Source organism: Porites lutea, chromosome 10, assembly GCF_958299795.1.
Source record: "Porites lutea chromosome 10, jaPorLute2.1, whole genome shotgun sequence".
NCBI classification, from domain to species: domain Eukaryota; kingdom Metazoa; phylum Cnidaria; class Anthozoa; order Scleractinia; family Poritidae; genus Porites; species Porites lutea.
In genome coordinates, this window is record NC_133210.1 from 31,980,576 (window position 1) to 32,005,929 (window position 25,354).

The 25,354-nt window shown below is 41.0% G+C and overlaps 1 protein-coding gene across 1 annotated transcript; it reads right to left on the reverse strand.

The window, feature by feature from the left end:
- Positions 1-1,510: 1,510 nt before the first annotated feature.
- LOC140951259 (filamin-A-like) lies at positions 1,511-23,384 on the reverse strand. Its single transcript, XM_073400495.1, has 14 exons — positions 22,773-23,384; positions 19,474-20,784; positions 18,919-19,205; positions 18,122-18,352; positions 17,470-17,838; positions 17,176-17,297; positions 10,088-10,223; positions 9,116-9,301; positions 7,683-7,967; positions 6,918-7,208; positions 6,216-6,615; positions 5,488-5,757; positions 4,147-4,437; positions 1,511-3,694 (listed from the first exon to the last, which is right to left on the reverse strand). Exons 1-14 carry the CDS (start codon positions 23,146-23,148, stop codon positions 3,357-3,359), a joined length of 4,893 nt encoding a protein of 1,630 aa, XP_073256596.1. The 5' UTR covers positions 23,149-23,384; the 3' UTR covers positions 1,511-3,356.
- Positions 23,385-25,354: the final 1,970 nt, after the last annotated feature.

A 25,354-nucleotide genomic window follows, 5' to 3' on the forward strand; every position in this document is an offset into this window, starting at 1 on the left:
TCGTCGGCAGTAAAAACGTCGCCAAAAAATGAATTTGCGTCCTTTCAATTTTATCGCGTCTTTTTGAACCAGCTCACTTTATAAAATTTGATGCGATTTTTCCTGGAGTAAGGACTTAATTCAGCCTAAGAAAAGAAAGGGAAACTTCATCGTCGTATATTCACGCCTTCCAATAAAAGTGGCATTAGGAGGTTTCACGTCGTAGTCGGCGTGCAGTGGAGTTCAAAGAAATGTACTAAAAAGTGTGATGCAAGTGCGGAGCTGTTGTTTTTTGACGTTGTCGTTGCCTTCGTCGGGCTTAAGCTTCCTATTGATCGCTTGCGTATGGACGTGTCCTCAGATTTGCTTTGTCTTTCGTAAAACACAAAGTTGCCCTCAAGCAGGCTCATCGAGTGAACGATCCACATAAAACAGAGCGACTCTAGAAAAATCACACCCAACTCAGGTGTCAGCACAATATGTTGTTTCAACCATTGTGTGGACTGCGCTCATAACTACGTTATATTTGCGCGCGGACTAGAGAATGCCAAACAGACCAAAATATTCGTAGTATTTTGAAAACACTCTTGAAGATCTTAATTTAGATGAACTTGGGGGAGTTTACTGCTATTTTAAGCGCAGGTTATATTTTACTTCTGTGATTGACACGATACATTTGGTTGCGCACTTTTGTGTTAAATCATGCTACCGTGACTCCATTTAGAGGAACTCGTTTCTCGCAAAGTCCCGCCGCATTGTACTTCAAACCACGGACCACACACGCGCGCGCCCTCCTTTATTTTGAGCGACCTGCTTGAAGGCGTTTTACAAGTTAGGCTCTTAGAAACATCACTTTCACATTTGCCTGGTGAAATTGAGACGGCTGCGCGTGAAAAGAACAGGAGAGATTCAATTCTTAGCAACCATACCACAAAATTAAACTAATAGTTGCAATATTCACTATATTCGCTGATGCTATTAGAACTATCTGCAATATTGAATGATGTTTTTCGACATGACATGTAGATCTTTTTTCTGTAAATGTTCTGCTATTGCCGTACTCTTTTTCGACTGTGTCGCCTTTCATTATTTCTTTCTTAAGGTATTTTGCAAATGAGTCCCAGTTTGATGGCTACGTGAGTCATGGACCACTGCAATGAATGTTTGTTTTCATGGTCGATCAGTCTTTAAGCATGTGGGCAACTTGTTTCCTTTGTTAATGACAGAGAAATTCAAACGATGCCCTTCCGACCATTTTTTTTTTCTATTTCTGTAGCACGCGTCACTCCTTTGCACGATAAGGCACTTGCAGCTTCGTTTCCAGAAAGTGTATCATAACGAGGCTGGTGTTAAGAAGCCCAAAATATGACTTCTTTCTTTTCTTTTTATTTGCTGTCGAATGCAAGTGCTGATTTTTCAATTATTCTGACGTGAAGGAAAAACAGTTCTTACTACCCCGCAAAAATGATTTCAACATAACTCAAGTATTATCGTGCTATCAATGGAAATATAGAAAGAAGAGCAATATAGATATGGCCAAAATAGTCTTTTATTTACAAGACAATTACAAATCTAGCAGACACTTTTCAACTGGCTGGTATAAAATCTACGTAAATTTTTGCCTGTTTCCACTCTATTTTTCGACATAACTATGACATATTTCCTACTTCACAATCCATATTGAATAATGTAAGTTTTCGGTGAGTAAAAACCGGCTTCAAAACTAAGTTAAAAAAGACTTTTTAAGCCAGTAAAAAGTAGCAAGAGCACCCACAAACAAGCTTATTTTAATTTTAACACTCAACACTAAGACCTCATCCGAAAGTCCAAACTGAACTGAATCTGGAAGGAATGATTCACTTATTAGTAACTTTGATCGAAAATTACAGCTGACGATAAAATACACAAACAATCAAACGAACAAATGGTTACACATTGTGCAAAAAGCAGCTCTTTGACCACATCCACATGAGGTCTGCTCACAATTAATTTCTACATCTACTGCTGTCTTCACGAGAACAAAATTCCTTTCTTTAAGCAAGAAACAAATCCACTATAAAACCATGAAAGATACCACTGCCATCATTCTGGGAACTATAATGTAAACACAGCTTTATTCGCTTTGGTCACCTATTATTTTTTCGCATTTTTTAAAATTTTATTTCCAGTATTCAACCCACCATATATTTTCAAACACGCTGACCCTGTATATGCAGAACTCCAGGGTACGATACCCTACTATCCAATAAAAATACCTGCGCGCTGACCAAACATCCCGTTTACGTCAGATGTCGTAATTACAATTACGTATCATGACGCTTCATAACAATTATTTATACTTGACCCGGTAAATTTAATTAAATTTAGTAACTTATAAATATATCGCTTCCTTACTTTAAATAACACCGTTTTGAGCAAGGCAAATTACGTAGGACAAATTTATATTCCTGAGTCATAAAGACTTGCATTTAGTTTTTTAAACTGCAACCAACTAAAACATACACTATTATATTTTAAGCATTCCACTTTGTGTTTGTTATAAATTGTTACAGTGAGTTTTCACGTTGTTGACGCGATGAAGGTTGACTAAAATATTTACGAGGCATTAATTGTTGATATGACCTAACGTCTAGCCCAATTCTGACGTTTCGAAATATTTTGTTGCTAGGTTTGGACTGAACTTGAGAACTTGAAGACAACATCTCAAAGTAATACGTCTTCCTTTGGGTTCATCTGCATTTCTTCAAGTAGCCTAGGACTAGGCTTCGTAGCGCGGGAAAAAAGTGAAAGAACGGGGTGCAACAGAAAAAAAAACCGTCGAGCGAGGCGAGCCGAGCGGTGGACTGGGAAGGGGAAAGGGCGACGGCCGTCTCCCTTGCCTCCCCTCGCTCGAGTGTTCTGTCGCGGCTGGCTTCACTCGCCACTCGAAATGGAGAGCTTGCCCGCGAGCTATTGCCTCTCCTAAGCCTCCCCCTCTGCTCGCTTTGCTCGCCGATTTTTTTCGCCTTTTTCGCCCACTACGGAACCTGATCCCAGACTACTCTTCTAGATCCTACGCCTCTCACGTTTCGTGGAACCAGTGACGGCCTCAGCGGGAAGGATGTAAACCGTCTTCCCGAACCTCCACACCTTTATTTACACCCCTATTTTACCAATGCCACACAAAAAGATGTTGAAGTTAAGATGAGGCATATAAGTACTTAAATTGACTGTAAAATGTAAAATCCGAACTATGAAATGAAATTTTTCATCCATACGCCTAATACTTAATTTTAACATGCCTGACGGCAATCGCGCTCATCTAACGCACGCAGTGCTGAATTGCTTTGACCCAGAAAATGGGAATACGTTCGAGAATACTACTAGTTACCATCATTCTACAATCTAGCGTCTCTTTGTTGCAATATTACTGCGTTATCTTTTAATTCATTAATCGATTCCAGCTCTTCTCTGGTTTCCACTATGGTGACGTCAAAAGGGCTCCCTGGTATATGTTGGTCCGCCCATTTTATGTTGATTATATAGCGCCCCACCTCGGTGGGGTTGTATCGTACTCCAATAGAACGCTCCTTTGAAGTGTCCCGGTACATTTCTACCTTAAAGGCTCCTCGAGGACCATGGATTCTGATCTTAAGGGTCCCAGGTCCAGCACCTTTGGTTTCTACAAGGAATTCACCTTTGAAACTTCTCAGTAATCCATTCTCTAATCCCGGGCCTGTTGGGAAGAAAAGCACTTTATTGAAAGGTAAGAACAAAAGAGATAAGATGACCCCGGGGCGTCCATCTCTAATACAGGCCTGGGTTGCATTGTGTTAGAGTTTCGGACTGTTGATAGGTTCATCTGTGGGGCCAAAAAAATTTAGCCAATAGGAACAGAGTAGGATTGTTTACTTTAAATTTGCGCGCTAGAAGGAGACTGGACACTAAAATACCCAACAGCCAATCAGACAAACATCTCCTTGGTTGAATAGAGTAAGGTTTCCAGAAATGTCGGGTGAGAATAACTAATTGTCGAGTGAAGAGTGAAACCTACAAGTCACCAATGAATGCTCCGTGATGGGCTCTTACTTTGACGAGGGACTTGTGCAATTTCGTGCTATTTCCACGTTCACCTACCTGTGATTACGTTACAAATCAAATATGTATCATTGGAAGAAAGTCACTTACCGTACACTCGGACTTTGCTAGGATCAGGGGGCTGTCCGACGCGTACCAAAAAGGGACTTCCATGTACGGGCCTTCCACCCCACTCCACGTACACCAGATGGTTCCCAACTTCAGTAGGAAAGATCTGAACTTGGTAGGTAGAGTCCTTGTTATCAAACACAGTGACGTCACAATCCTTTGAGGGTCCCTGACAGCGTACATATAATTGTCCCGGTCCTGCGTCTTTGCTGTTGATGTTGAATCCCATGGCCTGTCCTACTGTGGCTGATCCTCCTTCCTTTAGCATACTCCCTGGTGATAAAAACAAGTTTGACGGGTTTTTGAGTGTTATCGTCTTTGTAATGGGTTTGTAAATTCAAGTATCGTCTACTTTATGGATCAGTTGAACTGGAGAATCGGTTCTTGAAGTAGGCATGTTTGAGACTAGAGCTGAAGTTCTTTTTTTATCGACATTTAAATTTTGTTTTAGTCCGTAGTTCAGTTCTAAAGTTCTATTGTCAAACTTTCATTGGCTATGAAGGGAGAGATTCCTGTTTTAAGAATAACTGCAGACGAGAATAAAAGAGATCAAATCAAATCAACTCAAATCAAATCCGAGGAGTGTTTCATCCGATATTCAAACACTAAGAAATGGGTTGAGCGTATCTGGAGTTAGTAAAATCCAGCTAGTGGTCTATTATCAATGCTGCGTTCTGATTGGTTGAGCTACTACTAGGCTATATGTTATAGCCCACTAGTAGCGAAAAGCGAGGGCTTTTTGGCGGAAAAAAGGGATTAAAGTCTAGTTTTAACTAGCTAAAATTTTTTTATTCTCAATATTTTTGACCAACTAGTTGGAGTTTACTAAAACAATTATTCCTCTCGCCCTCATGGCCTCTGAGTCAATAGCTCATTCGACCTTCGGCCTCATGAGCTATTGACTCAGAGCCCATTCGGGCTCGAGGAATAATTGTTAAATGTATAAAACATTGTGTTGAACAATCCGAAGGTTGTTTTTATGGGCTGGGCCAGCCCGGATACCCGGGCTAGGTCGGCTCACTCATGTCTTGTTTCCTCATAACATTATTGACCCTTTAAGCCCCAATATCCACGTACAAATTCTCCAAACTGATCTCTATACATTTTCTTAAAGAATAAATTGAGAGAATTTGATGAAAGATCAACGCATTTTCTCTTAGGTGATCAATTTATTAATTCTCATAACCAAATCTCTTGAAAATCGATGGATATGGTTAGGAGAAAATTGACGTTGGCCACCACTGGGACTTGAATGGTTAACAGGCCCTTAGTGTACTCTATTCTAACAGAATCTTTGTTTGTTAATGATATGACATATTTTACCTTCAACAAGACAACTGCTGGCCTTCATGACCTGCGGCTCCTTGATCGTAACCTTATAAGGGCTGTTAGGGATGTGTTGTCCGTTCCACATAAGTGACAACACATAAGCTCCGGGTTGAGGCACGAGGTAATGACATGCATATGTACCGTCCTTGAGGTCTATAACTTCTACATCCGTGTGATATTTTACGCCAGTAAGCTTCCCTGTCAGCCTGCCACGCCCTGCCTTACGTGCATCTACCATGAAATCTATCTTCTCGTTTACTTTGCCTGTAACAAAAAGCAGAGAAAATGAATGAAAACGTTTGAGGCGTTTCCTTACTACTCCTCCTATATTCCTTACTTCTAAAATTTGATAACTTGTTTCCGTCACTGTGACATTCTCGCTAAAGCCCCGTAAAAGAATAACGACGGCTATCGCATTTTCCTAGCCTGCGTAGCAAGCGTTTCCGCGCGAGTTCGTCGAGAAAGTTGGGACGACAGCAAAAAAGAAAGGAATGACGGGGGAGGGGGAGGGGAAAGAAGGAAACTCTTCTCCCTTCCCCCTCCCCCTTTCACCTTTTTTTTTTTGCTCCCGCTCTAACTTTCGCGCAATAACTCGATTGGAAACGCTTGCTACGCAGGCTACATAATCCCGCCAAAAGTGACACTGGTTCACATGCACACACTGCTTAGTATTAGTATTTAGTTTTATAGCCTATCCCACTTTCTATCACTATTTTTCTCACCTCCTTGTAGACCGGGGCCTGAGGCGACGACCTTTTTATAACCCTCATCTCCTTCAATGTTCATAATAAACGGCGATCCCTCGACTGGTACACCGTCATATTCCACCTCAACCTTATGGCGCCCAGGCCTAACTGGAACAAACCGGATATGATGTAAGTTGGTTTGCGGATCATAGACCAACTCGTTGGGAAGTATCTGCCTTTCAGGATCAGTAACCCGACAGGTAAGATAAGATGACGAAGCGCCTTCTGGAATCATCACCGGGATATCGGCTTCACGGTTCTCGAAGAAGCGATCTCCTTCGTTGAAATTGACAACTTGAACACCTTGTGTCTGGTCTGTTACGTTAACTGTAAATGGAGAACCCTGGACTGGAACGCCGCCATAACGGACTTCAACCTGAGAACAAAACAGGATCGGAGTTACCCGGTGTTTTCTTAGCACGCGTGAATGAAGTTAATTCAAAGTGTTAAGTTTACCCTGCGTGGCATACGACTGTTGGTTTCTTTGGTCAGTTTTTATAGAGCGCGCGCGCGCAAGGGGAACACGCGAAGGAGAAAGAAGCCTCTTCTCATTTTCTCCTCTCTTGCACGCGCGTCCTCATGTTAAGTTAAGCATCATTTGACTATCTTAACACTTAGCAGCAAGAATTTATATTTGATGATAAAGTGATTGACCTGGAGAGATTTTGATCCCTTTACCTTATATGGACCAGGTTTGTGTGGCGTGAACTTCACGTGATAGCGATTATCGCCTTCTCTGGTCACATAACACGGCACGTTCTCCAAATCAGGACTGGTCACTTTGGCGGTTATTTCCTCTTCATCCATGCCGTACGGGGTCTCTACTGCCAGGTCCACCTCGTTCTTGATAATTCGCTCAGCGTGCAGCTCCTCACTGCGCACATGCGCAACCTGAACTTTGGCCGGATCACCGACTCTTATTAGGAAAGGACTGCTGACCACTGGAACGCCGTCACTATTAACATGAACCTGAGTGGAAAATAGAAAGCGTCAGAATAAATCGTTAACTGAGCGTTTTTAAACCAAGGGAATACGATCGAGTAAACATAAGAGATGAAATATTGCTCCGAGCTTATCAATTTGGCGCCTCAAAACACGTATCTAGTATGAAGACATGGAGCTGGTACAAAACGGGCAAACATGTGCCCAGTGTCTCTTCTGCGCAGCGCTGGAAAACGTGCGTTTTTCCTGATACGGGAAGACTTGAGACAAGCATCTAGCCAGGGGGACTATGCAGCTACCACCAAGCGAGAGGGGATGTACGACAGAAACGCGAAGAAAAATACACCCTGGTACTAAACTGGCAAAAAAACAATCACTTTTAGCAAGGATGCAGCCAGTGCGAGACGACAAATTTATAAATACTTTTCTGTTAGAATTCATAAGATTTTTCGATCCTCTGTACAACTGCAATCCAAGCTATCTAGAAAACTGAGCCCTTACCTTGTATGTTCCTGGTTGGTAGGGTACAAACTTAACATGGTACAACCCATCATCCCCTTTGTCAAACGATGACGGCACATTTTCGTTATCGGGGCCTTCGACATACGATGACATGTTCTGAGTGCCTTCGCTTGCGTCGAGTGCGATGTCGAGTTCCCGACGAACGAGGTACTCGCTGTCGGCCTCCTCTGGCTGGCGTAACCGAACCACGGGGTTATTGGGCTGAACCACATTTAAGGGAAACGGACTGTTTTCCACTGAACGTCCTCCGCTTTTAATGTCGATCTTAAGGGAGAAGTAATTAGAGAGACAACAAAGAGATTTAGAGTCGAGTTTACGGCAAACGTAAAGATGAGAAATATTCAAATTAGAAAATGAGCAGATAAAACAACTCAAAACAATTCTTATGGATAAAACTGGGGTAAATGTATTGATTTCCGTGCAGTTATAATGTATAGTAAATGGCAAGTTAAGGGAAAGCTTTGTCACGTGCTGAAAATTCACGTTTGCCGTTTTCGGTCGAAAAGGTCACTCTAAATCTCTCTAATCAAGAGAGGATAAGGAAGAGTTTTGTGAGAAACTCTCTTTTCGAGTGTTTAGCTAAAACTGTAAACTGGACTACTGGACTTCGGTTCATGCATTTTCTGCGCCATAGCATCGCATTTCGGGACACACATCGATCAGTTTGCCGCTTCACCATTGAAATGTTTGATCAGATACTCGTTGCTTTTTCAGATTTTCGGATAAAAGTTAGGTAAGAAAAGAATGCTTTAAAACGAGTCATCAAAATCGATCCGAATAGGAACTACCGCTGAACTTATCGGGAGGTAGCAAAATCGGTGGTATTTAGATTTCAAGAAACTAAGATCAAGTCTGGGATGTCATGCCTACACACAGTCTTACAGAGTTTCCAGTGACTGTCATTACAACTAAAGTTTCTGATACACTAACCTGTTCCAGGATCAGAGATAGTAGGGTCCGCGGGGATTCAGAAAGCGCGAACATGAAAATAAAACGGGAGGAAACTTCCTTTTTCCCGCCCCGCCCCCCTTTTCGTGTACTTTCGCGCGCGTTAGTCTGCACTATCTGAGGGCCTGGAACAGACTACTGACGCACGAATGGATGAGCAGAATTCACCGACATTACGTAACATCGACAAAGCCGGTGCTATGGCCAAATACACCAACTTAGCAAACAGTTGCACTGATAAAGAAATAAAGTGCAAAAACCGTGGACAAAGATCCTTCTGGTTGTCAACATTAGATCTCAGGAAAGAGATCTTATCAGCTTAAAAACAAAGAACGAGTAGTCCAAAGACTACTGCAAAGCTGATTACAACGTGTATTGATTTTTTCAAACAATATCTCGGATGCCAGACCAGCGCACTGACTTTTAAAACCTGCTTCGTTTTACTGGATCAAGACTCTCCTCACCTTATGCTGCCCTGCCTTTTTAGGAATAAACCTCAAATGATATAGACCGTCGGACGGCTCCCTCTGGAAGGTGGAACTCTCTAGTTTTCCATCCGGGTCATATACAGCGGCAGTGACATCATCAACCCCAGGAGGGATCTCCATGGGAACGTCAACCTCGCGACCCACGTAATATTTGTTTTCACCCTGGACAGTGAGAGGTAATGGTTAATCGATTGAATGGAGTTTACACAAGAAAGGGAATTTCTTCGTCTGAAATGATGCAGCCTCGGGACCTCGACAAACTGTGTGGAAGTCTTAAGTAATTTTCCTTTTAGTTGATGGTAAATTTAGATCGGAAAAAAGTACACTCGGGTAGCATGAATAGTCGCTTTTTAAAAGATGGGTCCCCCCCTGTTCAGTTATTTTCTTTTCTGTGACAACAAGGGACTTTAAGAGATCCAACGACGAGGACGGCAAGAAGTCTACAAGAACGTCAAAAAAAAAAACAATAGGTTTTACTGAAGCAAAACAACAACTTCGCACGTGCATCACGCTTTTTTGTACATTTCTTTGCCCGTTTTTGCACGACTACGACGTAAAAATGCCTAATTTGGCGTTTTATGCAGGGGACGTAAACAAGCAGCTAGGCTATTTAATTTCCTCGTCTGTACTTGGATATGGTCCCTAGGAATTCAACTCCAGGAGGGTTCGCCTACATATGAAAAAGTAAGTGGGTAGGAATAGTTGCGATAAAGACTGAAAGAACGCAAATTCACTTTTTAAGCGACGTTCTCATTGCCTTCGCGTCGTTGGATCTTAAAGTCCCTAACATCTCTGAGACGCGAACCGAAACTTTTTGCCAACTCCATAGTGCTCAGTCTCAGAAAGAACTGACTGCACACGAGTATCGTGAAAAAATCTGACGCCAGTTTATTTATTTCAACACAAACTAAAACAGAACGCAGGAGAAGGAAAACATCTATACCATACCGGTTTTTCAAACTCTTTGAGTTTTACAGACATTGTCTCTGCCTCCGAGATTTTCATTACAAAAGGACTGTTTTCAATGGACTCTCCTCCACACCGGACATCCACTGTATATCGGCCGGGCTTGTAAGGAACAAATCTAGAAGAAAAGATTTAATAACATCACTCAATTAATCGTTTACCACTTCCTTCCTTCGTTGAACCAATCAAAGGAGAGTAAAACTGAAACCAATCGTGAGAGTCCTAATAGATTTTTTTCGGGACATCCCGGATTTGGCTTATTTGAAAGCCCGCGGGATTCGGGATTTCACAGTTAGGGGGCAGTGAGATTCGGAATTCTAATCAAGAACAGGATAAGGGATTTCTCAATTTTACGAGAAATGTTAAGTGTCAAGTATCTATGTTGCGCCTATCTTTCATCCCGTTTACTTCCATTGTTTGTTACGTCTGTAAAGAATTTTTAAAACGTATTTTCGGGATCAGGATAAAACGATAAGAAGCATCGGGATTACGGGATTGAAAGTGAAACTTTCGTTCGCGATGTAAGGATTGAAGTACCCAACTGGGAGACCCTATGTATCGCCGTGACCTCCTCTTTAGGTGCTTCGTATTTCGCACAGAGGCGAACGCGAAACGTGAGTTACTGGCTTTACCGCGCTAAGCAGCCTGCTGCAGATATTAAAATCGTTCGTTGTTATTGGCTAGAACAGTTGCTATGGTTTTGCCTCCGATCGCGATGAATGCTTTGCGAGCATTTTGACCCCTTGAAACTCTGGGGTCTACAATGGGCATCCCGTGCAGCAATGTTTTCTTCGCAAGAGCACAAACGCGAAATGAGATTTTCAATCTGGTTTAAATTGTGGCTCATTAAAGATATTTTCTATGAATTTGTGTGCTGTATTCAACCTTTGTATTCAATATAGGTGGTAAATGATATACGTGATTAGTAACTTATACAACTGTCCCTGAAATTACGCTCCAAAAGGGTAAAAAGATCAACACAAGAGATTAAGCTTAGTTTCAAATTTTATGTCGAAATATCGTTTATTCTCAATTAATAGCAGCAAGTCTCTCCGTTACTGTTGGTGTCAGAGACATGTTATATTGAATGTAATATTGGCTTGAAACAACAATGGAAGGCTTCAGAGACTAAACTGTAAACAACTTTCAAGATTTTTTAAGTACGAAAATTACAGTAGATATTAAAACAGTTTCCGTTAATAGACGTGAAGATAAAAGAATTAAGAACGCGATGTTTGGAGTATATGAGTTGATAGGTTCCGCTCTCTGAAAGAGAGAAACAATAGCTACCAATACAAGAGTATGTGGATCTAATAGAGATGGACCACTTAAAGATATTATTGAAATACAATACTCGAGGAAAGGTACATGTTGGTACTACACTTCCACACGAAGGATTTCTTGTCGTCTGTTATTCAAAATATTTACACTTCGCTCTCAAAAGACGAAATTTGACAGTGCCAAAATGTCTGCAGTTTCTCGCACTTTATAGTAGTTGTAAGAGAGCTAAGTTACTACAATGACTACTCCGGTTGCGATTATTACATCAACAGTTATATACACGAAAATCTATGCTCACCTGAACTTATAATCAATAATCTTGGTCACAATCAAATTCTCTTAAGTGCAAAGCGCAGAATGAAATTGTAATTCTCAATATTGAGATATTGCAAACTGCTTGCCCTAGTCGAAACTTTCTTCGTTTCCGTTTGCGTTTTTATCCGACCAAATGCGAATGACGCTTTATAATCTCTTGACTAATTTTAAACAGCCAAAGAATGTTGACCCTTTCATAATCCAGGTGTCAGAGTTTATGTTGTGAAATGAGATACTCTCCTTTAAAATCTATGTTAATCCTTTGGTTTGATCACTCAATTAACAAAGCAGCTGACAAAGCCCTTACGTATTGTTCGTTTTCGCTGTTTTACAGCATGAAAAGGAACCAGAGTTTTTTAAATGTGCAATTTTGTCAACGTTAGATTAAAATAAAGAGCCAAGACTAAGAAGATCGAGAAGATACCTACCCACAGTGTTTCGCTGTTCTTGAAGTGCTGCATTGATGATTGGAAAGATGTTTCAACATGACTAAGTGTTTCGCAAATACTCAACTGAAGTTAACGATGTATGGAAACCGTTTAAGAGAGAAATTGATCGTGTGTTCGAGGAGGTTCACATTGATATTGACATCTTATATATAGTCCATCTTCTAGGGAGTGGAGCAAATAACGTGTAAAAGAGAAAAAATTAACGTTGAGCCAAGGAGGGAGAAAACTTCAACTTACCCTTACTTTAGGCTAAACCCAACCTCGCCCCAATGCTTCACACTTTTACAAGAGCAAAGCCCTGGGAACGAGGTTCTTAAGAGCGGATGTCTGTAAATATCGACCAGAGGTGGGAAAAATAAAATTTTTGAAAAATCTCAAAAAAATTATGTAGACTACCCTAGGTATTCTAGTTATGAAAATATAAATTTTAGTTTCATTGGATAAATATTTTGGCGATACGGCGAATGCCAATTTCGGGCGATTGACGGCCTCCTCCAGACCGCTTTTTCGGGCCCCTTGACCGGGCTACAAAAAGACCACGATTTCAATCGAATTCAAATATCATTCAACCCGATAAGTTTATTACCGTATTAAACGGGTTTTAATACACATTTTGAGTGGTCATGTTCTCGAATTGATTGCAACTGGAATATTTTACGAATTTTTAAATATTTACAAAATTTTAAAGATTTTACGCGAGCAAAATATTGTCAAATTTCAAAGGCTTAAAATCACATCCGATACATGATTTTAAACAGAAAAAGACATTCCACATTAAAAAGCAATCTCTAAGCTTTCAAAATATGCTTTCAAAACTCTGGGCAACATATGAAATGAATTTTTGGGAACGCAAAGTTTACGGAGCATTTAAGTGTAATTTGACCTTTCTGACTTGACAGATAAGAGGTTCGGCACGACACAAATCAATCCTCCAACCAATGTTGCGGCCGAAATACGTTTAATTTAAGCAATCTCAAGTCCCACAGTGATACATAGATGTTTTATATACATTAGGTGGAAAGTTTCATGCCGTTTTTTCAGCTGTGATTGAAGAACTGTTATCCTGGCCTTCAGGATTTGAACTCGCCTCGCCAATGTAAACATTTGGGTCAATGCAAGTTCTTATCACGAAACAGCAAAGTTTTCAAAATCTACACCAAATATATATCTATCCTTTCTAGTATATAATCAGGTCTACAATTTGTTTGTTTGTTTCTTTTGTCCTTGTTTGACTTCATTTCTGCAATTAAACTGAGACAAACCACAGCAAAATTCCCGCTCGCTCAACTTGTCACGTGTTACATGAAAGAGCCGTTTTAGACTCGATTGCGTTACGTAAACATGACACACAGTGATCATTTCTGATTGTGTGAAAAACTATTCCATCCCTAACCTACATGTTATAGGTATGCCATTGAATGAGCAGACAGTCTCATTTTTTTTCTTACCATGCAGTTTTAGCGATCATAGGCTTGTGATCCCTGAGCGTGTCTATCAAACCACGATATGTAAATAATGTGTTCTTTCTTGTTATTTGTTGATAGATCTGTCAGCTTAGGAAATCACCTAATACGTTTCGCAGTTATTCTGCAACACGCTATTATGGCATATCATGTACAAAGAGTTTATAATTACCAGTAAAAAAGCACGAGCGAGAAAATCTTGCTACCGTTGTATCTTGCGCTTGCGACACCAATTCCTTGATATTGCACTCTCGGCGTAAGCTAGTACCCTTGTACTTACTGTACGACGATATTTACAGCGTGCGAATATGGAGGACTAGTTTTAGGCGATTTTGGTACAAGTACCAAATACATGTACACGAGCACAGAGCACAGGTGCGCATCGGGAGTGCAACACTGCCGGCAGGCTAGGTACGTTTTAAATCTTACTTTAAGCTGTCCACCAATTGCACATAAGGCATACCTATTATCTCCAAAGTTGATTTATCTGCAGTTGGTTCAAAAGCGTGGGAAGGTTGTTTGTAAGCTAGAGCTATAAATGTATTACACTCTATAATGCGTTTCTGACTATTATCATTATTATTATTATTATTATTATTATTATTATTATTATTATCATTATCATTATTATTATTATTATTATGAAATACAGTATAAATATTATTATTATTATTATTATTATTATTATTATTATCATTATTATTGTATTTCAACACAAGCAATCAGCGAGGGTGGCAGAGTTAATTTAGTGCGCGGCCTTCGGTGCGCGAGGTCACATCCTTGTTTCAATTTCTCTCCTTTCTGTGTGGCTTTGACTACAATAGATTTAAATGCCCTTAAAACGGAGCATTGATGTAGAGAGAGAGAGAGGGGGGGGGGGGGGTAAAATGAGTGGACCGTCGACCTCAAGTATATCAGTTATTACTGTCACAACCTTTTTTTAGCAATTATAAAGCGGGGGCTGTTTGGCTTAGCCTGCGTGGCATGCTTGGCCGTGCAAGGGGAACACGCGAAGGGGAGAGGAGGACTCCTTCTTTTCTCTCATCGTACGTCCTCGACATTTCTTCTTTTGTCCCCCCGCCCCCCCCCCCTCCCCCCCCCAAGAAAATGGCGTCTGCTACTCAGTCTATGATTGGCTACGGTGAGGGGACCTACTCTTTAGAGTTTCTGCGCGTGTCAAAACAAAGGAATGAACCTGCTGGAGACGGACCAGGTGCTGGGGTTCGTTCGTGTTGCACTGGTTCTTCTATAATGAGTTCGAAGATGTACAAGAGAAGGCACCTACAAAAGTTCCAAACCATGATAAGCTCGTCGATGCGCAAACTACATTATGGGCATCTTTGACAATACGGCGAACCAACGTGCACCTGGACAGTTGCAGTTTAACGATTGCACACGCCCTTCTCCCAGGGTATGACTGTAGTCTTCTCTATTTTGGCGCATGCCAGTCAGATGGCATGCTGCAGAATTGACTGTAAAGTGGCACTCAACCGATCGGTCGCTCTCTTTTGTGCGCACTTTATTACTTGAACCCCGCTAGTCACCCCACCCACCCTTCCAACGGTCCATTTTTGTACGCTGTATCGCCGCACATAAGCAAGCGGAATTGTACTGATGCTTCCTTATTTTCAGCTCTAGAGTATACTGCCAACAACTGGCCGAAATACTGCCAACAAACAAAAAGAACAGCGCAAACAATATTTGACCCTGGGCCCGGCCCAAGGAGGGGGTTTGTCGAGGAGGGGAGAGTTAAAGTTACCGAGATGATAAAGGTATTTCTTTTTTGTTTTGATATTTTTCATTACGGGATTTCTTTGGCAATAGGAAAATTTGGCAAATATGTAAAAATATATATATATACGTTTTTTGCTACCTTGATTTAAGTAGGATTCTCAAGGGAAATTCAAAACAATCTGACTGGTGGAGTACGGTACAATGCTGGCCGCGCAGTTCAGACTGTCAGATGAGAAAAGATTAATTCAGCAGATGGTACGATGAATAAAGCAACAACAAACAGTTACTTTCCATTTTTTGGCGTGCCATATCATTTAATCCTCCACGGAAAAATTTCACGGCGCGGAAATTACTTGGAATCGTTTCTCTTTGGGGGGGGGGGGGGGGCGGGGGGTGAGTGGGGAGGGTGTGCGGGTGTAATTTTCGGTCCTAGGATTTTTTTTGGTTTCGTCGGGAAACCGACAAGTCTGTGCTGATAAAACTGAATGGTAAAAAAAAAAATGAGATTGTCTGCACATTCAATAATACCTATAACAAGTAGGTTAGAGATGGAATTTTTTTTCACACAATCAGAAATAATCACTGTGTCATGTTTTACGTAACGCAATCGAGTCTAAAACGGCTCTTTCACGTGGCACGTGACATGTCGAGCGAGCGGGAATTTTGCTGTGGTTTGTATCAGTTTCATTGCAGAAATGAAGTCAAACAAGGACACATTAGGTACAAACAAACAAATTGTAGACCTAATTATATACTAGAAAAGATAGATAATTGGTGCAGATTTTGAAAACTTTGCTGTTTCGTGCTAAGATCTTCAGTTGACCCAAATGTTTACATTGGCTAGGCGAGTTCTAATAATGCACCTGAAGGCCAGGATAAGAGTTCTTCATTCACGGCTGAAAAAAACGGTATGAAACTTTCCACCTAATATATTCAAAACATCTATGTATCACTGTGGGACTTGAGATTGCTTAAATTAAACGTATTTTGGCTGAAACATTTGTTGGAGGATTGATTTGTGTCGCTCCGAACCTCTTATCTGTCAAGTCAGAAAGGTCAAATTACACTTAAATGCTCCGTGAACTTTGCGTTCCCAAAAATTCATTTCATATGTTGCCCAGAGTTTTGAAAGCATATTTTGAAAGCTTAGAGATTGCTTTTTAATGTGGAATGTCTTTTTCTGTTTAAAATCATGTATCGGATGTGATTTTAAGCCTTTGAAATTTGACAATATTTTGCTCGCGTAAAATCTTTAAAATTTTGTAAATATTTAAAAATTCATAAAATATTCCAGTTGCAATCAATTCAAGAACATGACCACTCAAAATGTGTCTTAAAACCCGTTTAATACGATAAGAAACTTTTTAGGTTGCATGATACTTGAATTCGATTGAAATCGTGGTCTTTTTGTAGCCCGGTCTAGAGGCCCGAAAAAGCGGTCTAGAGGAGGCCGTCAATCGCCCGAAATTGGCATTCGCCGTATCGCCAAAATATTTATCCATTGAAACTAAAATTTATATTTTCATAACTAGAATACCTAGGGTAGTCTACATAATTTTTTTGAGATTTTTCAAAAATTTTATTTTTCCCACCTGTGGTCGATATTTACAGACATCCGCTCTTAAGATTTCGACGAATCCTTGGCTTCGCTCACTAATCTTCCGTTTTGTAGCTGCCAACATGTAACAGGTATTTTTTTTGTCTACTGTCTGGGTCCGTCAAGAAAAATTATGGTCAAGTAATCTTCCATCGTGGGTTTGCCTGCGACAAAGGAAATAGGAGACGTCTGCACGCAGGCAATTGCGGGTTTGTAAGCTTGGGTTCTTACCTTACGTGGTACAAGCCATCGGGTTCTAAAGTCAGCGACGATTTGACTATTTTACCATCCTCATCTTGAACCGTAGCGGAAATCTCGTCAATTTCCTCTGGTACCTCAATAGGAACATCAACCTTCAACACAGACAAAAAGCTTGCATTAAACAGGGCACAATCGAAAGATTTTAATTGTAAAATCTACTGCTGCTACAGAAACCGGGAATTCTTGATAAGGCGGAATTCTCGCACCATAGTCTTCTTCAGGGGCACTGCTATTGATATTGTTATACAGCGAACTTCCCCATACCTCTTTGCGAGTCGAATACCCAGTCCTCATCTGTTCCATTTCCTGCACCTTAACCTTCATGTTTGTAGAGTCACGGATTTTAACATCATACGGACTACCGGACACTTCCTTTCCACCATACATGACTCGCACTTTGTGCAAACCTGTTTGACGAGGTACAAACCGGATATGATGATACCCATCATCCTCTTTGGTGACGGTAGAAGGGACACTTTGCTGATCAGGACCTAAAACAGATGCCTCAAGTTGGCCCTCCCCAGCCGAGTCAGGCACCTGCACGGGTATGTCCACCTCGTGACGCACGGTGAAGCGCTTTGGTTCCTGTCCCGCCTTACGTGATAAGATTGTGACTTGTCTGGGGTCAGCAACCTGGTAGAAAATAAACAGGTCAGGAGTTAACTCGATCATCTAAACGATGAGCAATGTTATGTGGTTCTAAAATTGAAAGCTACTGAGTAGCGCTCTGCTAGGAATTTTAACTCATCATTGATTTATTTTACCATTAGTGTTTCTCAGAGTCGAACTAAATCGAATTCGTACATAACAGCGCCTCACTACCATTCGTAAATAATATTAAAATTATTTTACTTAATAATCAATAATTAATAATTACTTAATGCAATAATTCTTATAATTAATTATAGTTTCCTACCTTCACTATGTAAGGACTGCCTTTCACAGGTTCACCAGCGAAGAGGATGTGAATTTTGTGCACCCCTACCCCCTTAGGAGTGTATCGTACAATGTAGGTATCTTTCTCGTCAGGAGACTGTAGAAGGTCCACAGGAAAGTGTCCGTATGGTGCCTCTCCATAAACCTTCAGTTCCCCATCACCAGCGCCTTGAAGAGTGATAAAGAATTCTGCCTCGGAGTCCGTGGTTACCTGTGGCGAACAAAATTAGAATTAAAATTTCTGCTCTTCTAGTGGGAATTTTAAATACTACATCTTTCTTACAATCTTGAAAAGCGCCCCTGAAGAGAGAACACTAAACACTGACACTAAAACTGTCCTTAACGCTTTGAACTGGTTACATCGTTCATGTTCAGTTCTTTTCCACACTTGGTATTTATGGCCGCTTTCGGGCCGTGTGCAAAACAATTCGAACGCTTTTTTGCTCGTCATTCGGACGACATGTTCCGTGCTCCGGCAACATGTTTCGTGCACTTAACAGAGGTGGTATGTTTCCCGCGGTGGACTTTCTTATTGGTTAATTTGATTTTATTGAATATGTTAGTTCAAATGCTGCTTTTTCGACAGACCTTTGAACTGCCTACTGAAACTGCGAATTTAAAATAACTTTTGATGCCTGTTTCAAAGGGTTTCAAGCGGCTATTTTCTTACTTCAAAGATTGAAATCTCGAAATGGGCTTTAACGAAGGAGTGTCGCCCCTCCATCGAGCCTCCCCCTCCCCCTAAGTCTGCCACTGTGATATCACGTGATGCATCACCTGATGAAGTCCATCTCCGTGCGCTACAATTCTAGTGGGATCATTCACCAGACACTTTACAGGACTCCCTGGGATATCCTCTCCGTTGAACACAAAATGAGTGCTGTACTCTCCCGGCTTGTTCGGAATGAATGTCACGTTATACTTCCCGGGCGCAGTTGGGCGCACATCCACGGGAACATTTCCGCCGGGGCCCCGGCACTGAATGGCCAATTCCCCTAGTCCTGCTCCCGAGGTGTCCACTTCGTAGGAGGTCGGACGTCCTAAAGCAGACTGCCGTGAATTTTCTGAAAAGAAAGCGAACCTCTTCAATGATTACTCTTTTATTCGGAGGAAACGATGCGTGAGTTGTAAAGTTTTAACTCGCAAGAGAAATTGAAGACAATGCTTATGCAAAATTTTGGGGTGACCAACAAGGAGCATTATGGTATGTTATGGTATTTTCTGGAGTGGTCAATTGCGTTATCTGCCTACAGAATGTGTGACACAGATTTTATGAGTTGGAGGATTGCGTTACAAACTATTTCGTGACAACTAACGGCAAAACCTACTTACCGTTTCCTGTCACGCTGCACTTTGAGGGATCACCAACTTTGCACGTGAACGGACTGCCAAGTAACGGAGTGCTACCAACCTCAACCCGGATTTTGTGCTCGCCCACTTCCTTGGGGGTAAATGTTACCCTCCACTTTCCATTTCCCAGGGGATCAATTTTACAGGTCGCGGTTTTTGTGGGTCCTTCCACCGAAGCGGTGACCGGAGGCGAATTTTCGTCGTTGGTGTGAACAATAAACTCTGCTGGTTTGGAAACCACCGCGTTTTTTATTCCCGCACCGGACACATGAACGTCTCCAACATTCTCATGCACCATGACATTGAATGGCCCCTGGGGGATTTCTTTGCCGAAGTGCTTCACTGATATGGTATGCGGACCGGTTTCGAAGGGAACAAATCGAACCTTAAGGGAACCGTCATGATCAGTATACGTCTCCACCGGGCAGGATTTCTCCCCGCTGGGGCCTTTAACTTGGACGCGGATTCCACCAAACCCGATATCTTTCCGTCCAAAGATAGTAAACTCTGATGTTTTACCACGTACTCCTCTTTTTATTCCAGAGCCCTCAGCAACGAACAAGTGCGCCTGGCTCTGAAGCTTTTCAGCGTTGCGAAACTGCAGCATGTAGGCCATTATGCTGAGCTCATCTACATCCGGGCTCACCATTTCTTCTGGTGTAAGCACTGCCTTCACTCCTAAAGTTTCCTCAGCGACTCTAAGAGCTGTACTGGCATTCTCCAAGGGGCTCTTCTGATCGATGTTTTCAAAATCTGGGATGATGCCTGGACACTGCGCTTCCAGGAAACGGCACAACGTTTTTCCATCGTTCCAATCCGTGTTGAAGTTCTCAACATCTAGTCCCGGCGCGGCTTCGTTGATGTATTCCAACGTTTTCTTTTCTCCGATCGATCCCGGCTGCGTGTAATATGAGAGATAAGTCATCATACTCAGTTCGTCCACATATGGACTTGACAAGAATTCTGGAGACAACACCTTCGGAATTTTAAAGGTCTTCTCTGCAACGTCCATTGCTTCACCGCAGTTGAAGAGTTTTGAATCAGGATTAAGGCTTTTGTAATTCGGGCACAGGCCTGGTTGGCAGAAGTCATTCAGCGCATTTAAGGCCACGCCATTGTTCCAGTCTGTTGTTACGTTTCTGATTCCCACCTCTGGAATAGCATTCTTGAGCCACAGGAGCAAAAGCTGCTTCCCGGATGTGCTCCCACTGGAACTGATCTGGTAATGAAGAATCAGCCTCCATAATAATCCCAGTATTAACTTGACGTTACCATTGGCGATGTCCTCGTTGCCTAAGTAATCAGAAAAAACTCATAGTTATCCTTGAACAAGACTCCAAACTCCAAACTCCGTAGCGTGGCCAGTACCTTACTCAGGCGCACAGCCAAATTACGCGGGAAGTGGAAGCCATGAGTATTTGTTTCGTCAGCAAGGTATAGCCATGTGTACGGTGAAAAGCTGGCTTTTAAAGGATTGCTTTTGTACTCGCCTTGGCAATAAACGGCGGGGTCAGTTATCGCTAGCGAGACCCTTCGCCTAAAAGGCTACACGATGCTGATGTGCCCTAATTAGGTCAAAACAGGTGTGCGCAGTTGTGCGCATGTGTGCGCAGTTGTACGCATGTGTGCGCGGCTGTGCGCATGCATAAGGTACTGGCCATAACGCGGAATTGTACTGTGTGCTAATTACTTGCTGAATCTGGTCAAGTTATTATTACCTTACTCGCACCCTGGTAAAACGAAATGTTCTTGAAAGGAATTAATGAACTTGAGAATAATAGTTAACCAAAAACAAACCCCGGTGCTACGCCCTCTCGTCATAACTTTGTGAGCTATTGCGGACCTATTCTTGTTTGTTACAATTTGTACTGCAACACGCAAGAGCTCATCAAAACTTCCAAAATCGACCACATTTTAGATCTTTTGAATTCTGAATTCACTTAGCTTGCTGTAGCTTCCACGAAAAATATACCAGATTTCTTTTCTGCGTAACAACAAAGAAAACAAAAGTAGTGCTCAAAGATAAGCCAATATTCATAGTCATCAGTCCAGCGCAATATATATTTTACAGAGAAGGTAAAGTTTTGTTCACTTTCCGCTAAGAAAACGTCAGTTTTTTTCTTCATTTGAAAACTCAAGTTATATCCAAAGATGTTTGTCTATAAAAAGTGTTTATCAATCCATGTGTTAAAAGGAATTAGAAATCTGAAGTTGCTTGAAAAGTCTGAAAAAAAATCTTCTATGATAGAAGGCTTTTTAAACGTGGAACGTACTGAAACTCTATATTCATTCCTGAAACTTGTCATCCAAGGCGGTTCTAATCTTTCAGGCTTTTGTTAAAATTTTCTTTGAAATGAGAGCTAAATTCGCTCGTTCTTTAATAAATTTCAAGGTGGCCAGCAAACAACAGCCAACTTTGACCCGATATTTTGTTACCACGCCAACAGAGACAGATCAATGAACTGAACGGAAACTAGAAGAATGGTGAAGTAGGTCGTAAATCAAAGTTTATTGTTTGACCCTGTATCAATCCGAAAAACTAAATTAACTCGATTTATAAAAATAACATTCCATTTCCTTTTCTGAAACTGCGATCCTCTAAATCTGACATCTGTGATCACAAATTGATTTAAAGAGAAAAACGTAAATATTATTAATCGCAAAGCGCGTAGACCTATATAATGAATACTTAATGAGTTTCGAGCTTTAAATAAAAGTTTCGTAAGTATCTACCTACAATAGAAATAATGGATCTAACTAATTCTGTTCATCAGGGTCGACTCTGTAGAGATTTGGAGCGAAACTCACTTTAAATATCCCTTTTTTTCGCTTAATTTTGCACTGATTGCGTGCGTGAATTTTCACGTGCAATATCAGTAGGCAGGGACAAGTAACAAGTACAAATGAAATTGCAAAGATACGGGTTGAAACAGTTATTTAACAAAAAATTACAGTAAAATCCAGCAGTGAACAACGATTCCAATTCTTATAACTGTCAACAAAGTCGGTGATGAAAATGACATGTTCGCTTTCTGTTCCTGCGTGATATCCGTACCTATCGCTTACAAGGAAAAATCTTCGCGAAGAATGTTTATGATTGAAATTAATCGAGTTTTGTGACCCGAAGACGAGGAATTGTTGTCATACTTTTTATATAATTGTAGATCACTTCCCCGTTATGTTTACTTAACATTCGTTTGTATTGTTGGATAATGCGAGGGAAAAATAAAGCCAGAAAGGGAAATTGTCAACTGTCACGCGCGCTCTATACGTACACATACCTATATTCACGAGTTTTATTCCATCACTTTCCAGAAGCTTCAAAGCAGCTGTTATATTTTCAAGTTTCTGTGCGTACAGCTTAGGATGCTTGCTGTATTTTCCGACTTTCTTCGTAGAAATCGATTCTACCAAGTACACAAGCAAGGTACCGTCCTCAAAGGCTTCGCTTAATTCTCCAGTAATTTCCACGCCATAATCTTTAACCTGCTCGTTACACCAGTTTCTGAAAGTATTCTTTTGGATATCAATCCAGTCTTTCTCAGCATTAGCGACGTACAGCGATCCCTTAAAGAACGCAGCGCTGCTTTCTCTCCGTGGTCCTGGGCTTATAGGAGAGGTGATACTTCCCTGACGCTCCCGATCGTGCAGAGACATGTTTGCTTTGCAGGTCACTAAAGTTAGATCGTTATTCCCTCTCCGGTCACAACAACTTGAAGTCTTGCGTCTTCTTTGAAGCAGAACACACCCTTCACATATTTAAGGAAATTAAAGCACCGTAAACACAATGTACATTTTATAATGCAAACCCAGAAATATGTAGACAACTAATTTACATGTCTTTTATAATCTACCAGTTCGCTCGATTGCCCTTCAATGGTTTCCTCTGCATCCCCGGTGGGAATTTGAAAGTGACAAATATTAATTGAGGTTTCCTTATATGGGAAGCGGGAGAGCGTTTAATGGTTTTTTTGTCACGATATTGAACTTCCTTCAATCAAATTTATTTGCGCTCAATATTTAGCTGACTTTTTGCTAATGAAAGCAATAAAATTTACCCCTGGGGTTGGTAGATTTTAAGGTTTGATTCTTGATCGTTTATAAAACAAATTAATAAGTACAGTTTTGTAGCAACGTGCGAAAACGACCTGAGCAAAAAAAGTATCAAAAATACCTCCTACAGGAAAATTCTGTGACAAAGAGCCTGGACAAAACTCCGTTATAAATCATATGATTTGGGTATTTGCTACTTAAATTTACTCGTCGAGTACCAGATAATTGTTCAAGAAAACGTTTATTGCGAAAAACACCCTACTTGAAACTACCTGCAGAAGACCAGGAAATTCAAAACTTCTTTGCTCACGATTAGAACAAGAAATTTATACACTAGTATGGTTGAGTTGCTTCGCCGGAAACCGGAGATGCAGTTCGAGAAATTTTAGTTGAATAAATTATTCATAAATTAAACCAAACACGTCTTCTCTGAGGCTATTAAAATGTAAGCTTTAGAACGTTAGATCCCCGTGACTGTACCGCCAAAGTATTCATAAATGCATGTGTACAAAAACCCAGTCTCCTCCGAAATGATCAGAACAATACAGACATCTATATATTCGGGTAGTGTTTGTTTGTCGGTAGGCATTATTTTAAACATTAATATTTGGAACCGTTTTTGTCAACTTAGAGGGAGGTAGGTCAATCTTAAATGAAAAAGCCGGCTTTGGAGGTGTGGTTACGGAGCAATGAACGGTTAAATCAGTGTCACTGCTTTTCTGAGACTAACAATAAGTTTGCCTACTCGAGATTTGAAAAGCTCGCCTACCAAAAGGCGGACAAGGAACTGACCAAGAAGATCAGTTCGCGTCCGTGAGTTTAAAAACAACTCAGTCAAAACTTTGCGGTAGAGCAGCAAATCATAAACTGAAAACTCCCGCAGATCTATATTTACCTCCGTCACAGCAATATATTGCAAAATCCTTAAGGGAACACGTTGATAGTTTCAGATCGGTATGTTAAGTATAGTCTTAAATATAGTTTGTGGTTTGAACCCGACACCAGCGCAGCCGTATACACGGAGCCAATAGTGGGTTTAGTTGATCACACTGATCTGAGATTAAGTCTTAAAAAGGATCGGCTCCTGGGGTTAACGTTGAGGACGGAGATCGTCATATATTTGCCCAAGCGTGAATGCTTCATTTAACAGCCTATAAATGCCAGAAGCTCTTTTTAAAAAATAACTGTACTAGTTTTGGGCACATAACAAATGTACTTACAGTCTAACAAGACAAAAACTTGCTTGCAAAGAGTAATAGGAGACGAAAAAACAGCTGCAGTCTTGGAACAGTGTATTTGCTTTCTGTGTCGCAGGGTACGAGCTGTTATCATGTATTACCGCATCGTGATAAAAGCAGATTAACTGAATGGTGATGCAATTTATAGAAAAATCCAGACAAAGTTATTGTTGATAAATAACGCAAGAAAGCGTAAAAGGTACTTACTTACTTCACGATATTGTGGTGTCTATTCTTTTAACATAATGAGCAGTGGTTACTCGACTACTCTGCTTGCGTCACTGGTTTTCTGTCCCCGGAAGGATCTGACGTCACCAATCGCAAGTATTTTGACATGTGGCAACTTCGTCATCTCTGCAAGGAATAGTAAACTTTACAGCCCAAAACAATTATTATTTACTTACAGTACTCTTAAACGATCTAATTTTCTTTTACTATAAGTTACTCTCGTTCTCCTACTGAATGCATATTCGTTAAAGTTAGCGTGCACATATAGTCCGGCTAGTCGATCATTGAATGGTGTAAGCTTGTTATGCACAGGGAATAACTAATTGTATAATTATCCTAAAACG

Excerpts from the sequence above, each read along its gene's own strand:
- LOC140951259 (XM_073400495.1), bottom strand. The coding sequence starts at position 23,148 with ATGTCTCTGCACGATCGGGAGCGTCAGGGAAGTATCACCTCTCCTATA. Across the intron at positions 17,839-18,121 it reads GCAGTCCTTACATAGTGAAG|GTTGCTGACCCCAGACAAGT; the intron begins GTAGGAAACTAT and ends ATTTTCTACCAG. Across the intron at positions 10,224-17,175 it reads GATGGCTTGTACCACGTAAG|ATTTGTTCCTTACAAGCCCG; the intron begins GTAAGAACCCAA and ends CTTTTCTTCTAG.